The sequence below is a fragment of the Dermacentor variabilis genome, chromosome 7 (assembly GCF_050947875.1).
Source record: "Dermacentor variabilis isolate Ectoservices chromosome 7, ASM5094787v1, whole genome shotgun sequence".
Classification (NCBI taxonomy): Eukaryota; Metazoa; Arthropoda; class Arachnida; order Ixodida; family Ixodidae; genus Dermacentor; species Dermacentor variabilis.
Genome location: NC_134574.1, coordinates 100,523,543 through 100,538,168, shown reverse-complemented (window position 1 = coordinate 100,538,168; position 14,626 = coordinate 100,523,543). Strand labels below are relative to the sequence as shown.

Genomic DNA, 14,626 nt, shown 5'->3' with positions numbered 1-14,626 from the left:
TCAACTCTGTCGTCCAGAACAGCTGAAGGAACTTTCTCAGGGGCGACTTCAATTCCTTTTTCTCCAATCTTAAATTGTGTCCCCTGATAACCATTGGAGACATGGAACAACATACCCTCCAAAAAAAAAGCAAAAAATTTAGGCAAAGCACTACAATCATATTTATTAGCTATAAGCCACTGATTTGGTGCCTGTATTCCTGCTTGGCGTTCTCTTCTCTGCGGTTTGATAATTTATGTAACTGGTGATAATTTTTATGCATGCTGTAAAAATTCTTTTTTTTCTGTTTTTAATGTGCTAATGTGTTGCATTCATCCTCTGCATTGATCCCCCTATGCTTGTACCGAATGTGTATTATACTTCGCATCCGGACCCATCTATTAGCTTGCGCCTATTGGGTCCAACAGTTTTTTTTGTATGCACTGTAACACCTATGATGATGATAATAAAGAAAGAAAGAAAGAAAGAAAGAAAGAAAGAAAGTTTACTTGAATGGAAAGGGAACGCTACAAAGCGCATTAAAAGAAAAGCATGGCATATGTTGATGCTTGTGTAGCACCAGACAATGAACACTGTACTGGATTAAGAAAAAGAAGTAGCGGGTAATTGCTCGCTTAGAAGACCGATAAGAATGCAGTGCGATGCAACTTGAGAAATAATGATATTGAAGCTTCGGAGATTTTAGAAGAAAAGAAAAAGAAAACACTGAATCATCGCGACGGCACAGCACAAGTCGCCGTACAGACGTCGAAGTCCCTAGCTGTAACGAAATTATTTTTGACCAGCTCTGACAGTGTACATGCAACAATGGTTGCTTGCGTACGGTCAAATGCTCATGTACCGCGGCATAAAGCTCATGGCACGGTGCGGAAACGCTCTCGCAGCGAAAGCGAAACATTGTGCGCAGAAATGCATGTAGACGCGCAGTCGGTCACCGCGAACCCGTTGCGATCGCTGCATTGCAGCTTCATTCTGTGATGCTCCATTCGTTTACACAGACGGCCCACTATCAGAACTTATTTCACACAGTTTTCTCTCAGCGATTGCTGCCTTTAACGCAAGAAACCGGTTCGGGGGAATCGATCGCGGCGACCGCGCGCAGTGTCCCAGCTTACCGTATACGTAGTAGGTAACGAGATAGCGTCTGTAAACCATCCTGTGCATTCTGTTTGTCCGAGATTATTATTTTAAAGGTAAGTTGCTCCTGTCATTTCGAGAGTACTTGGGAAAATGTCCAGGAGAGCTCTCGCGTAGTATGTTTATTTAGCGCCGATAGCCAAACCTAGCTATGCGGAGCGCGCCGCGTTATCCCTCAGACTACGCAAGTGAGGCGCTTCCGACAGATGGCTACTCCGTAAGCACTCGCCCCCCATTATAGTCTTTGTAGGAAACTCTATGGCTCGCCCCAAATACAGACATCGTTATAGTGACGGTCTTGTCGCTACAATGTTGTTGTTGTTAAAGTGACGGGTGCCGTCACTGCAGTGCTTTTGTTAAAGTGCCGGGCCCCGTCACTGTAGTGCAGATGTTAAAGTACCGGGCCCCGTCACTGTAGTCACTACCTCTTTTTTTAATACTGATGCTTATTTCGTACTCATAACCGTTGTTTCAGTGTCCGTTCATTTAATTTTCATTGTCACACCATTAGATTGCTGTTTGATGTCCTTGTCATGCATATGTATTCGAGTTCCCCAATTATGTTTAGTACGTCATGTCATTTATACTGTTAATTTACTAGTGTCCAACGAGATAATCCTACAGTGTTCTTATATGCCTCCTATTTATGGGTATTTATTTCTTCAATTATGTTATTCATACTGAAACTGGCAATTCTTCGTTCTCAACCATTTATTGACAATGCTGTAATCTGTGCTTTATTATATTTAGTTTCTAAAGGAAGTCCCATTGCAGTCTTTGACTTCAAAACTTCCTTCTGCATATTAACATCCTGTAATCTTTCTAATCATCACAATAAAACCGATTCTGACACTGAATGATTACAAATTTTTGTGCACGTAGTCGTATATCTCCTTGCTTATGTATGATTCCACTGGACTTGTTTCTTTTTTCGAATATTATGCTTTTATATGTACTTTAATGCTTAAGTGACAGCGAAATTTAGTCAACCAAATTTCCACGAGAAGCTTCCGAATACACTCTCAATATAATAAAAAAGCTCCTGAACAGAATAGTCATCCCGTAATCGGACGACTGAGAGAAAGGTTATCATTAGCCAGTTCTCACCAGTAATTCGCTTGTAATGTCAGCCTGTTGGCGCTTACAAGTAATTTCCTGTGTTTGCTCTTTCACCGCTTCCTTAATGCAACAGAACTGCCGAGTGCGCTTCTGTATCGATGCTGTTGCAAGAATCATGACAGATTGCAATGCCGGGCAGCCCAATGATAACTACCTGCGTTTCTTTCTTTTTTTTCACATCATTTTCTATTGCCGTGCGTGAATTGTATGTTTTGTTCTTTTCCTTTCGACAGACAGTCATCTGTAAGTTCCGAGCGTCATACATCTACAGAAGGTGCTTGTATGAAACGTGCCCGCAATGCTTATATGTAATTTTATTCCTACATTGTGCCTCATATATGGCGACCTATGCGAGAAATAAAAAGAAAGCGCTAACCTCACTAAATGTTTCATGTCCTCCCATTGATTCTTCACCGCGCGTAATCATTTTCACGGTAATCGGCAGGTAACCAAAAGTGCCGCTGCCAATGTCTCCGTACGAAAGAGAAATGTTCACTTTATTGGCGTTGTCGCTAATAACGAGCATACACGTCAGACGGGTCGAGGCGTACTGGGCGACGTAATTCACGTAATATTCAGCAACATTTGGCCTTTTCCAAGGTTAAACCATAGAACGCCTAAAGGAATGTTACACACTGCTTTCAGGATTACGGTGACTTCGAATGGGACGCCATCGTCGCAATTTTCTGGTCGATGAAATTTTGGATTGTGACTCATCTTGTCGTCGGACAGCTCGTAGCAGCGTTCGCGACACGGGTAAGACAATAGCCGCCATATGCTTTTGTTGTGGCAACTCTCTTGTTTCCTTTTTCTTTGCTTAGTGTTTCAGGAGCTGGTTGTATGTGCAGGTAATATTGAAAGCCTGTAACGAAGTGGTACACACGTATGCAGAACAGTGTCTCGCGACGACGCTGCCCATCACTTCGATTATAATTACTAGTATCAATGTTATTTACATTATTTCAATTAGAAGTATTATTATTGTCATCATCATCATCATTATTGTGCTATGGCTCGACTCCAAAAACATGTTATATATGTTCTGCCACTCTTGAAATATTGGGAGTTTATTTCCTTTGTATCAAATAAATGTAGGCATTCATGTTATATGATTAACTCCCTGTTACGCCCGCCTCCTCGTTTTCTGTTTCCCTTTGAACGGATAAGCGTTCTTTGGCCAGAATCCCAGAAATATCTGTCTGTCACGCGAAAAGCGTAACGCCTAGTGCCGACGCAAAAATGCTTAATTTGCGAAGACATTTAATCCTTATATTAGCGTAAATGAAGATAATTGGTAGCTTTATAAGGCATAAGGAACGAAGGAAAAAAAATGAATTCGCTCAGAGAAAAAAACAGTCTCGTCAGGCCACCTTGAAAGCTTACTTTCCCGCATTATTGGTTTGTCTGCAGAGAAGCCTACTGTGAGGCCCCTCATTATCAAAATACGATTAACTGAATGGCACTGTGATAACAATATAATAATGATAATAAATGAATGGTGGAATTAAGAGAGCTGGTGATGTCGACGTCACCACGTCAAGGTCGTAACAAGAAAGTAAAAGTAGAAAATAATATAAAAAAGAAAACGTATTTGGGGCGGCCTGTTGTGACGGCGTTCCGGCTCTATAGATACTATCACTTTGAAGGGATTATGCAGCGTCCTCGCAACTCATCTTCACACCGTAACTACATCAATCTGATTTGCTTTGGCACCGGAGAAGCGATGGATTGGCATGCATAAGCTAGGAAAGGCAAGAAAGCAAAAGTTAAGCAACAGCCGAGCCAAAGAATGCTTACGCATTAGCAGGCAATTCTCAGAATTGCTGTGGCACATTTTGTTTCTTTATCTCACATTGTTGTCTACCACTTTGCCTTCTCTGCACATTTTGTTTCACACACTACGTTGTCAGTGCACCAGCACGAAGGTTCCGTAGGTGTTCCTTTGTGCAATAAAAATATTTATTTATTTATTTATTTATTTATTTATTTATTTATTTATTTATTTATTTATTTATTTATTTATTGCCGACATCTCGTTATATGCTTAAAGGTACACTTTATTTTGCCACATAGACTCTTAAGCATAAAGTAATGATTAAGTACATCCAGTCATAACAATCAACACAATGGCGCGTACGGTAAAGTTCAGGGCGAACCACCACTGTCGTCTAGAGGAACCGGCCCTCAGTTGCGTCGCACGCAGTTAATGCTGTATTACTATCAGGTAGTTTTAGCATGTCCGCAAACTTCTTGCCTTTTACGGATTACCGGGTAATAACCGCAGCCTTAGACGGCAGTGGCAAAGCTGGTAGTAACACTTTGTGAGGCTTCGTCAAACTACAGTGTGTTTAGAAGTTGTTTTTTCACGCGTCAGAGTTATCGTCGAAGTAAAAGCACTAAATGGCTGCACGTTAAATATTATGTCGTTACCAATGTTTTGAGCCAGCAAAAGGAGGACATATGAAAAGCCACCGCAGCATTAGCTTTGAGTGCTCTCTTGTTATTGTCCGCTTCACAAGATGTCGCCACTAGCGAGGTTGGTGTCGTACACCTCTCCAGTCACCCGGTATTCCACAAACGCTAATACGCTTACGGAGAGGATAAAACTATCTTTAGAATGTGCCATGTTAAACACTAAGAGTAATTTTAACTAACCTGCTAGATTGCCCAATTGCGTTACCGAATGAGCACTGAATCAGCGGCGTGTGGCCGTGGCAAGTAATTGCTTACCAGTAAAGCATTACAATGCTTGCATTGCAGTCGAAGGCAAGTAATCACTAAGTTGAAAATTTTTTTAACATTTCTTAGATGCGCGTCTCTCATGGCACAGTGGCGCTGTCGCACGTTTCCACAAAGTCGAGCCCGTCGGGCCTGGCGATTCAACGCGTTTCAATGCCGAACAAAAGCTGCGTTTGCAAAATTCCACCTCGGTTCCTGAGGAACATGTTCGTCCTTGAAATCGGCAGCGCGCCTCTTGTCGCAATCCGCCAGTTGTAACTTACAAAGATATAAGCCCTTGTGCTGGTTCTGCAGCGTTTTATTTAACGCGTTAGCAGGAATGTCAAATCGAAAAAAAAATTGTGCGTGTGTGTGCGTGTGTGCGTGCGTGTGTGTGTGTGTGTGTGTGTGTGTGTGTGTGTGTGTGTGTGTGTGTGTGTGTGTGTGTGTGTGTGTGTGTGTGTGTGTGTGTGTGTGTGTGTGTGTGTGTGTGTGTGTGTGTGTGTGTGTGTGTGTGTGAAGTGTAAGAAGCTGGTCACGTGGCAGAGGTAGAGGTTAAAAGAGCGTGTGCAAGTGACTTTGTTCTTCTCTGCACCACTGTGAGTTGCACCTCGCTCCACGAACAGGCGGGATGTTTGTCGAGTGAGCTCCTGAACAACACATTGGAACGCGGTGAAGGTGGTTTAAATCACGGATACGCGACCTCAAAGAAGTGCAACGTAATGCTAACGCATTTCTCTCGCATATACCGCACATCGCCGCTGAACTTTAAAACGAATAGCCTTTGGATCTTTCGGCCGTTTTCGTGGTAGGTCGGTGGTACGATGGTAGGTCGAACTAGGCGGGATGGAGGGCGAGGAAATGCACAAAGATTAAGGGCGTGTGGTTTTGAGCAACTGAGTTGCGAAGAGGGGTGAGAGGGGGCACATGAACGGGGAGAGAGAAGTGGTTCTTGTGGGGAAAGGAGGAAAGGCTGGCACTATCTTCTGCAACCCAAGCGGGAGCAGGGCTCAGCGCCAGCAGGGTCGTGGCGCTGGGAGTAAACGAGAGAGAGGGTAGAAGGGAGAAATGCAGAGGGCCGTCCTAGCAGCATCAGAGCAGCCTTGCCGGGAGGACCCAGTGGGTTCGACCGGAGGAGTAGGCTGGTGATAGACCGTATAGGAAGTGGCCCAGCAGAAAGGAAGTAGTGGCGGATCAGGAAGCCCGAGGTGGTGGTATGGCCGTTCGGCTATCCGTCTTTGTAGAAATTTCCTATAGTCTCGCCGAGAGCGCCGACGAGTCGAGGTACTCGACGACTTTAGGAAGGCTAGTAGCTGATTACGACAGGGGAAGAGGATATCTTCCTGTCGTTGACATGGGAGCTCCAGGCGGTGGAACTCCTGCAGAAGTCGGCCACGACGTTGCAGGTGAGCAGGGCAGGCCAGCAGGAGGTGCTCCAGAGTCTCTGGTTCACCGCAGGAGGCGCAGGCTGGCGAGGTGGCATTCCCAAGGCAGTGCCGGCGGGCTACCGTCCAGTAGCAGCCAACTCGCAATCAGAGCAGCAACGAGGCATCCCTTCGTGGGAGGCCGTGCTGTGGAAGAAGTCGTGGAGGCCGGCCCAGGGATACCCGGTTGTCCGGGTGGCAGGTGATGATGTGCCGGCGCAACCTGTGTCTCAAGAAGTCCGCGGCCGTTACAGCAGAGCTGAGGGGGACGCTTGAGTGGTGGGCACTCTTTGCAAGAGTGTCCGCCGCTTCATTTCCCGGGGTCCCCACATGTGCCGGTAGCCAATGAAGGGATAGCGAGCATCCTGCGTCCTGAAGGGCCGCCAGTCTTGAAGAGAGCAGCGCAACCCCAAGGCTAGCCCTGTCAGGGCTCTGCAGGCAGAGCAGCGTCGCCTTGGAGTCGCAGAAGAAGAAGCGTCGCCTTGGCAGAGTCGCTGGTAGCTCCTCTGCCAGTAGGTCCACAGCAAGGTGAAGTCCTGCTAGCTCTGCTGCAGTAGAGCTTGCAGGTCCCGGGAGACGGCACAGCTTGCTCTTTTGTAGGGCCGGTACAACGCAGGCTGCTGTGGATGAGCCCGTCTCCGGTATCACGGATCCATCGACGAAGATGTGAAGGTGGTCCCCAAGCCTCTCTTGGAGGAGAGAGGCTGCCGTCTGCTGTAGGGCACATGTTGGGGAACGGTTCTTTGAGACACCTGGCAGCTCCGTCGGGATAGGTATTGGTGGTCGATGCGGTGGGCGAGGCTGTACAACGTTTGCAGGCATGTCCCCTGTGACTTCCTTATAGCCGTCCCATGTGTGATGCTTGCCGGGAGCGTAGGCGGGTCAGGAGTGCTTGACCATCTGCGGCATGGTGTAGGCGATCGATGTGTCGTAGCCCCTGTTGTAGGAAGAGTAGTTACAGGGGACAGGCACCTGCCTCAGCATGAGTGGGGGCCACTTGTGAGGTTCGCGGAACGCCAAGAATGAGCCGTATTGTTGACCAGTGCTTTAGCTCCAGTTTTCTCAGGCGGGGTGGGGGAAGCGCCACAAGAGGGAGGGCATACACTAGCCGTGAAGTGGCTGCAGCTTCAAAGAGCTGCAGGGCCCGCCTGATGGTACAGCCCTGTCCACGGGCAAGGAGCAGTGAAATCGCCTTGTGGACCCGATGCGTCTGGGCGCACAGGGCCTTGGTAGCCGGCAGCCAGATCAGCCAATGGTCAGTGCGCAGCCCCAGGTAGGTGACTGCCTTGATCCATGGGATCTGGTAGCCGGGCGGTGCCAGTCAACAGCTGTGCCAGTCCGTCGTGGACAATGCGGCGGACGAGAATGTATACCGAATTCTCACCCGCTAAAATAGACACACCGCAGGTGAGCGTTCCGTCGAACGCTGACGGCGTTGAAGCCGACATGCTCGGTAGAGCAATATATGGACACGCTCGCTCTTCACGGCTGTCACAAAGAGGAAAGTACCGAAGGAAAGGGGGCGTGTCCTCAGGCAACCGAGTGTCGGGGATGTGCGGTAAGGAGGGGGATTGTAGCTCGCCCGCTCGCTCGTTCGTTCGTTCGGCGGTTCTTTTAGGCTAATCGCTTACGTTGATAATCATCGTCTAAAGCTTCTGCACAATATTTTTATATAATTTTATTGATTTTCTTTTTGTTCATGTCAGTTTAAACACGTCACTTGAATTAGCAAGCCCTGCACATAACGGGGCTGACATCATCAGCTTCCATAACCCCCCCTCTCTCTCTCTTGCCAGCGTAAAGTGCGTTCCTCTGCAGTGTTTGTTTAAGCGCTTAGTATGTATACCTACCTACTCGTTTTGTGCGTGCGATGCCATCGCAGTTCCTGCAGCATTTCTACGTGGCCTACTCACTCCTCTTCATGATTTGGTGTTTCCCGGCGGATGTGTGGCTCAGAACCGGAATCATGGCGACGGCGTCGTTCGTCGCGGTGTGGCTTCGTCGCCGATCCGTGGTGTACGTGGTCGGCTCGGTGATAGTGGCCACCACGACGCTGTCGTTCGTGCCTCGGTTTGAGGTGAGTGGATGCGCACATTATTTAATGCATTGCGGCACTTATTTTTCGGCATGCGCTTCGATCTACACTGGTTGGGAAAAAAGCTTTTAATGGGCAAAGCAGCGTTGACATGGGTGTGACGGTAGCGGTTCTAGCTCCAGGTTTCAAGCTGGAGATGATGGCCCGAAGTTGTGCGTGACGCTGCACAAGGCTGGCGAAAGAACTAGTGTCATTCTGTCTTCGGTGGCTGGTTGAAACAAAGCACTCGCTACCTGAATCCTTCTGCGGTATTTTGTCGGGAGCGCACTATATACATGAAAACCTGCACAAAGCAAGATCGGTCCTGTGGTAGTATAACATGTAGTGTTCTTAAACATAAAACGAGCCTTTCGCATTGCCAGTGACTCTTTCGTCGCCTTTGACTACTGTTAGCGCCCGTACGATATGGACGCTAGGATGGATGCCTTAGATGAATTGAGGTTTTTTTTTTATATTCATTAAATGCATGTGCCCACAATGAATGGTAATCTATGGCGTTCTTCACTCTCTGTTTCGTGGATTTTCACCGTGCAGTGCTTTCAGTCCTACCTTTTTGAATGCTTCGATGTCACAGCTATCTTCGAAACTTTCTCAGCAGTAGCGCAACGTTATATTTGCGAATGATATTCATGTGGGTGTATGGATCGGATCCGGCCATTATGCAGCAGCAGCGGCATTCTGGTCTTCATTCAGTGTACTTATTGTCGCGAGCGTGCGATACGGATTTATCCATAGAAAAGCATCTCTTCCTTTCCTTTACTGGCGAATAGAAGATTTTATACTTTCTCTAGATTGAATCGCTATTCTGCGTGCCAATCACCACGCATTCCTTCAAGCGGTGCTTGATGTCTCGCTTGGTTAGAAGAAGCATCTGAAGTAAATTGAAGAAAATTACATTAAGTAAAAATTCAATTATTAAATGAAATTAGAGAGCCACCAGAGCTTCTTTAACCTGCCTTGTACCACAAACCGATTTCCACCCTAAGGGTTCATTAAGGGTGCAAATCGGACTATAATTCAACCCTTACGCCTATAAAGTGTGTAAAGGTGTGAGATACACACAGAAAGCATCCTTGAGGGTGCAAATTGGTTCACAGTGCAAATCGAATTACAGCAAGCGTTTTTTGCATCTCGACCCCGCCGAAATGCGGCCGCCGTAGCCGGGAACCTAACGTGCCACGTGATGGTCAGCAGCTCAACGCCATATAAAAAGCTGAATTAAAAGCGAGCAGCATCATTCATTCCATGCTCTAAGGGTTTGTGTAGGCCTCTCTTAGGAGCGCTACTTATGCTGTGCTGGTTCAAGTACAATCTTTCCGAGTCCACCCGTGCGTGGCTTGTGGATTGCTAGCGTTAAACAATTTATCGTCTACACAGGAAGCTCGTATGCAATCGATTCTATCTCGACGCTTGAGGGTCCGCCTATGGGTGCCATCTAGGACCTCTTTGCTGTCCGTTGAGGGGTTGAACGCGAACTACCCACGTCTACTCTTGGAGCTAGGGTGGCGTTTCTTTAGCGTTTTTAACGCGATAGCGTTAAGGAGCTCGTGTCGCAGAAAAGCCGGTGTCGTCGGCGTCGGCGTCGGTGTCGGCGTCGGCGTCCGCGGCGTTGGCCGTGAGCGATAAATCACGGCAGGCACTTCATAAATAAAAAGCAACTTCCAAGATGGGCTGGGTGGGAATCGAACCAGGGTCTCCGGAGTGTGAGACGGAGACGTTACCACTGAGCCACGAGTTCGATGCTTCAAAGCGGTACAAAAGCGCCTCTAGTGAACGCGGTGTTACCTTAGAAGGCTCAGGCGTGCGTCGCTTGCTGAGGCGCGCATTTCGTTGTCGCGCCGAACGCTGCGTTGCTTGACGCTCACCGCGTCCGATGCGGGGCGCGTTGTCGCTGCGCCGTAGCCCAATACCCCTTGGCGGGTCGACGGGAACGCTGTCGCGTTCCACTCTTGAAGGCGAAGCTTAAGCGTCCTCCAATTTTATTTTTGGGCGTCTGGCGGTGACCTTGGCGCACATATATACCCACATGATGCGACAGCTCATTCTGCAGGTTGTTGTTGTTGTTGTAGCCTGTGGCACGTGTGGCTCCTACCCACGATGGGGGATTGGCCAAGAAATGGGTGGATTAAGGTTACTCGACAGCCTGTTTTTCACTATTCCCGACCATGCTTGCTGGTGTTTGTTTGCCGAACAGTCGGTCGCCGGACCGACCTTGTTGCATATATAATGCAGCCATGTGAATGGGTTCCTTCGGGCGCTTATGAAAGGGTGAAAACAATTAATATATACCTTACTGCGATTGCGCAGTAAACAAATTAAAATGATCAATTTCTTTCGGCATCTGTATTTCTCACTGTGGCTCTTTATTACCATTTTTTTCTTGCATGCTGGATTCACCCGCCCCCATATGTCGTTATTACGATGCTTGGGAAAGAACGAAGCTGGAATTAAACGGAACGCACTGCAAAAATCAATGTGTTGGCAAAGGCAACTTCAAGGTATTTCAAGACACATCTATAAGAAACAAGGCAATATAAAACACCGTTATTTACTTTCATCGTATATATGAAAGAAATATCATAATGGTAAACCATTATTTCATTTCTATCGCATATGTGTTCGCTATTATTAGTGTGCATGCAGCTAATCTATGCAGCGTCTCAAGTAATCATTGCTGAGTGTATTTCAGCTAACTTTGATTTATCTTCTTTGATGTGTACCGCTTTTACGTGTTTTTCGTATGTTTGCTTTTGTATAGACACCCTTTGTATGTATTTAATTTGGTGGTGCATGTCGCATGCTAAATCGGGCTCACAAGCCGCGAAATTTCAAATAGTGCAGCGCGACGGTATTGATGCGTTTTTTTCGTTGTTTTTTTTTCAGTAGCAGCAGCAGCTCTAACCTACTAGGCACATCCACGTTTAAATAATGTGCGCATAACAGCAACAGTCCCAGCTATATTATTGTTGTTGTTGTCTCTATGTGTACGCCATGTTCTTGTGCGTTCAGCCTTCAAGAATCATAAGATGCATTTACAACGCGTGACGTACTGCAGAGATTTCTCATTTCGTTTTAACGATGCTAAAGGTATAGCTGTACCGTTGCCATGGCAGCAACAAAAACAAGGCATTCAAACCGGCTGGTCCCAGCAAGGTATAATTATGCATAGCAAGCCCCGCTTTCGCAGCAGTTCAAAACACGTAATATGCAAGCTTCTTCTCACCTATGAGGCGTTCTGTTTTTGAACCACGTAAATTTCACTCAAGCTCTCCGCAAGGTGGCACATGCGCATAATTCTGGTCGTCATGGCACAGTGGAACTTTCTTTGCCCTCCCCCAACCCACTCCCCTGTTTCGCATCAGTCCGTCGGTGGATAGCTTGACTGAAAGAACACAGCGAGCCGGTTTACATAACATAGGATTGACCCACCGAACACTGTCAAACGGCGCAGCTCTGTTCTCTGCAATAAAATAAATCGTAACATAACCCCGGTACACAGGTAATCTCGGCTCATCGATATGTCCGAACACACTGGACCCTTTATGTAATATCATGTAACGTTAGACGGCTTCCTTGATTTTCCTAGATTTCTGATACTCGGTCTTCCCCTATTCTTGGGCCATTGCCCATATTTGCAGTGAGTGTGCGCTGTGCTTCACCATTATTTCAGAATGGGTGTGTGCCACTTTGACATAAGGCGCGTAGGATGCCTAAATATATTTACAGGTGTGTTGTTATTTTCTGTGAATGCATTCGTCATCATCATTCTTTAATCGACAAGTGTTAAACATCGCGTTCGTCCTCGTGACAATCGCAGTGTCGATGTCTAGCCGTGTGCATCCGCCTGAATTGGAGTTTTGAATTTCGGCAGCGCTCGCAGGCCATGTAGTCCATACATGTAACAATTACGTGACATTGATGTTGCGAACGGGTCACTGCATAAGCATAAGCCTTGCATGATGTATTACACGTTACATGGAAAGAAAACAAGAATTTCACTCATCGCATTTAGACGTGAGGCGTTTAATAATAGCCTCGTCAGGAATGCTTCATTTCACACATAGATTCCAACGTTGTTATCTGCGGATTTCTTTTTCTCCGCCACCTAGCGCACCAACGCGGTGAAGCACGAGGAGAAAGGTGTAGCCGTACCTTTTACTACTCTCTCAAAAAAATTTACACCCCTTTGGTGCTTATCTTGTCCCACAACGACAGTCGTCACCTGTCTTGACCGCATTTCCTTTCTTCAACGCTGCAAGCCCGGTACTTCCAACTCACGAAAGTCTTGCGCGTTATCAGCGTGCCACAGCATTCTCGACAGGACAACAGCGAGCGCCGAGTTTTCACGAAAGGAAACGCAAGGAAAGGAAGATGACGATTAGCACTGTAGGACAAATTTAGACCTTCAATGTGTGCAACTCTTTTAATCAAGTGGCAGGACGGAGTAAAAGAGGAGTTCCTTTTCTCTTCTTTGAATCAGGGCAGGTGCTTCGGTAGCAGCAATCGCGGACAGGTGGCACCACTATACTGTCGGGCGTCGCGTGCTCAGGAAACGGAGCGTAGTGTTTGATTCACGTTACGACAGTCTTCGATCCGCGTGGGACATAAATCTGCTGCTGTTCACGAGTCATTCAAAGAAGCAAAAACAGAAGAAAAAAGAAACATCGTTTCTGTCGGGTGCTCCACGATATCAGTGTTATTGGCATGCTTCAGCGAAAGCTTGCAAAAGATATCCGAAAACTTGGAGTGGGGATCGCAACTTGGCAATACATCGTACGAGCAGCAAGTTGGCGTAGCAGATTCGCTGGTTATCACTAATACGTTTTAGAGCGCAGCTCTTTGGCGTCCGTTCCTGGGTTTCGCGTCGTCGTCGGCGTTGTCGTCGGCCTCGTAACCAGCTCCGCCCCCCTTTCATCCCCCCAGCGCTAGCAGCGACCGACTGATACCGCTGGATGCCGCTGACGCCGCTAGAGAGTCAAGGTAACGTGACTGCATAGAACACCGTCGCCGCCATGCAGAAAGAGGAGGAAAGGGTCCCCCCCCCCCTGTTCTTGTGTGGCGGATAGGGTGCTCTTCAGTTGCCGACGCGCCGGTTATTTCACGTAGGCCCCGGCACGTCGACGAATACGTGACCACCTTCCCACGGCTAGACCTGGTTCTTAGCGCTGCGGAAGCGAGGGTATCATATTGTTTGTGTCGGCATCGGCGGCGTTGTCCCTGAAACCAACTCCGCAGCTGGGGTTGACTCACTATCGCCGTCAGCGGCATCAGTCAGTCGCTGCTATCTCTTCCCTCCTCCCTTTATCGTGTTGTCCGCTTGCTGCGCGCGCTTCTGCCCCCATCGTTTGCCGCTGGGTGTACACGCCGCCCCCCTCCCCCCTCTTCCTGCGAGTCTCCGGTTGTCAAAGCGCCGGCTCGAACTTAATTCCTTTCTTCGCTCCTCCTCCAATGCAACCCCTGTGCGGTGGCAATCAGAGAGCCAGATCGGTGGCGGTGGATCTGTATATGTGCACCGCCCGAGCCGAAATTGCCGCTTTTTGTTAAAGGAATACGTGTGAAAAATAAAAAAAAATTCTGTGATAGCGCATACATGTGTTGCTCGATTTCTTTGCCTCAATCTATCGAAAAAGTGAAACAGCTTATTTGCTGCGCTCAAATTTCGCATTAGGAAGTAACGTAATCGTCGGTAATTTTTTTAACCGCACAAAAGAAGCTGTGTGTCGCGCACTTCCTGCTTAAAGGCCTGTGAAACGCAAATGCCCTATGTGATACATCATTTTGGTTCCCATCAGGCGCCCTTTGACAGGCAGTTCATGGAGTCGGTATGCCTGCTTTTCGAGCAGAGTTCCGAAGATGTGTTGTAATGTTCTTTCTTGGTTAGAGTATTTTCGTTCATTCTTCTAAATAAACCTAAGCAATGGAAAAGAAAATGGAAATGAATGAACCTCTCCAAATCGGTGCAATTAAAGCTACGAAAGAAATGCCAAGTGGTCTAACTTTACGAAAGTTGTTTCGCTGTTTTGCGGTTTCGCCATAGATTTTTTTTTCTGCTGCTCTCTTATCTCACCAGATAACATTGGTATTCTGATAGATTGTAGTACAATCTTGTACCTTGCTTTATTTAGCCAGGCTA

The 14,626-nt window shown here is 47.3% G+C and overlaps 1 protein-coding gene across 1 annotated transcript in view; it reads left to right on the top strand.

The window, feature by feature from the left end:
* LOC142586985 (protein-cysteine N-palmitoyltransferase HHAT-like) overlaps nt 1–14,626 on the top strand; it is a 43,326-nt gene that overhangs the window by 5,192 nt on the left and 23,508 nt on the right. The window contains exons 3-4 of the mRNA XM_075697855.1: nt 2,902–3,012; nt 8,281–8,475. Of these exons, the coding sequence (XP_075553970.1) occupies nt 2,902–3,012; nt 8,281–8,475 (306 nt within the window). The remainder of the gene's footprint in view (nt 1–2,901; nt 3,013–8,280; nt 8,476–14,626) is intronic.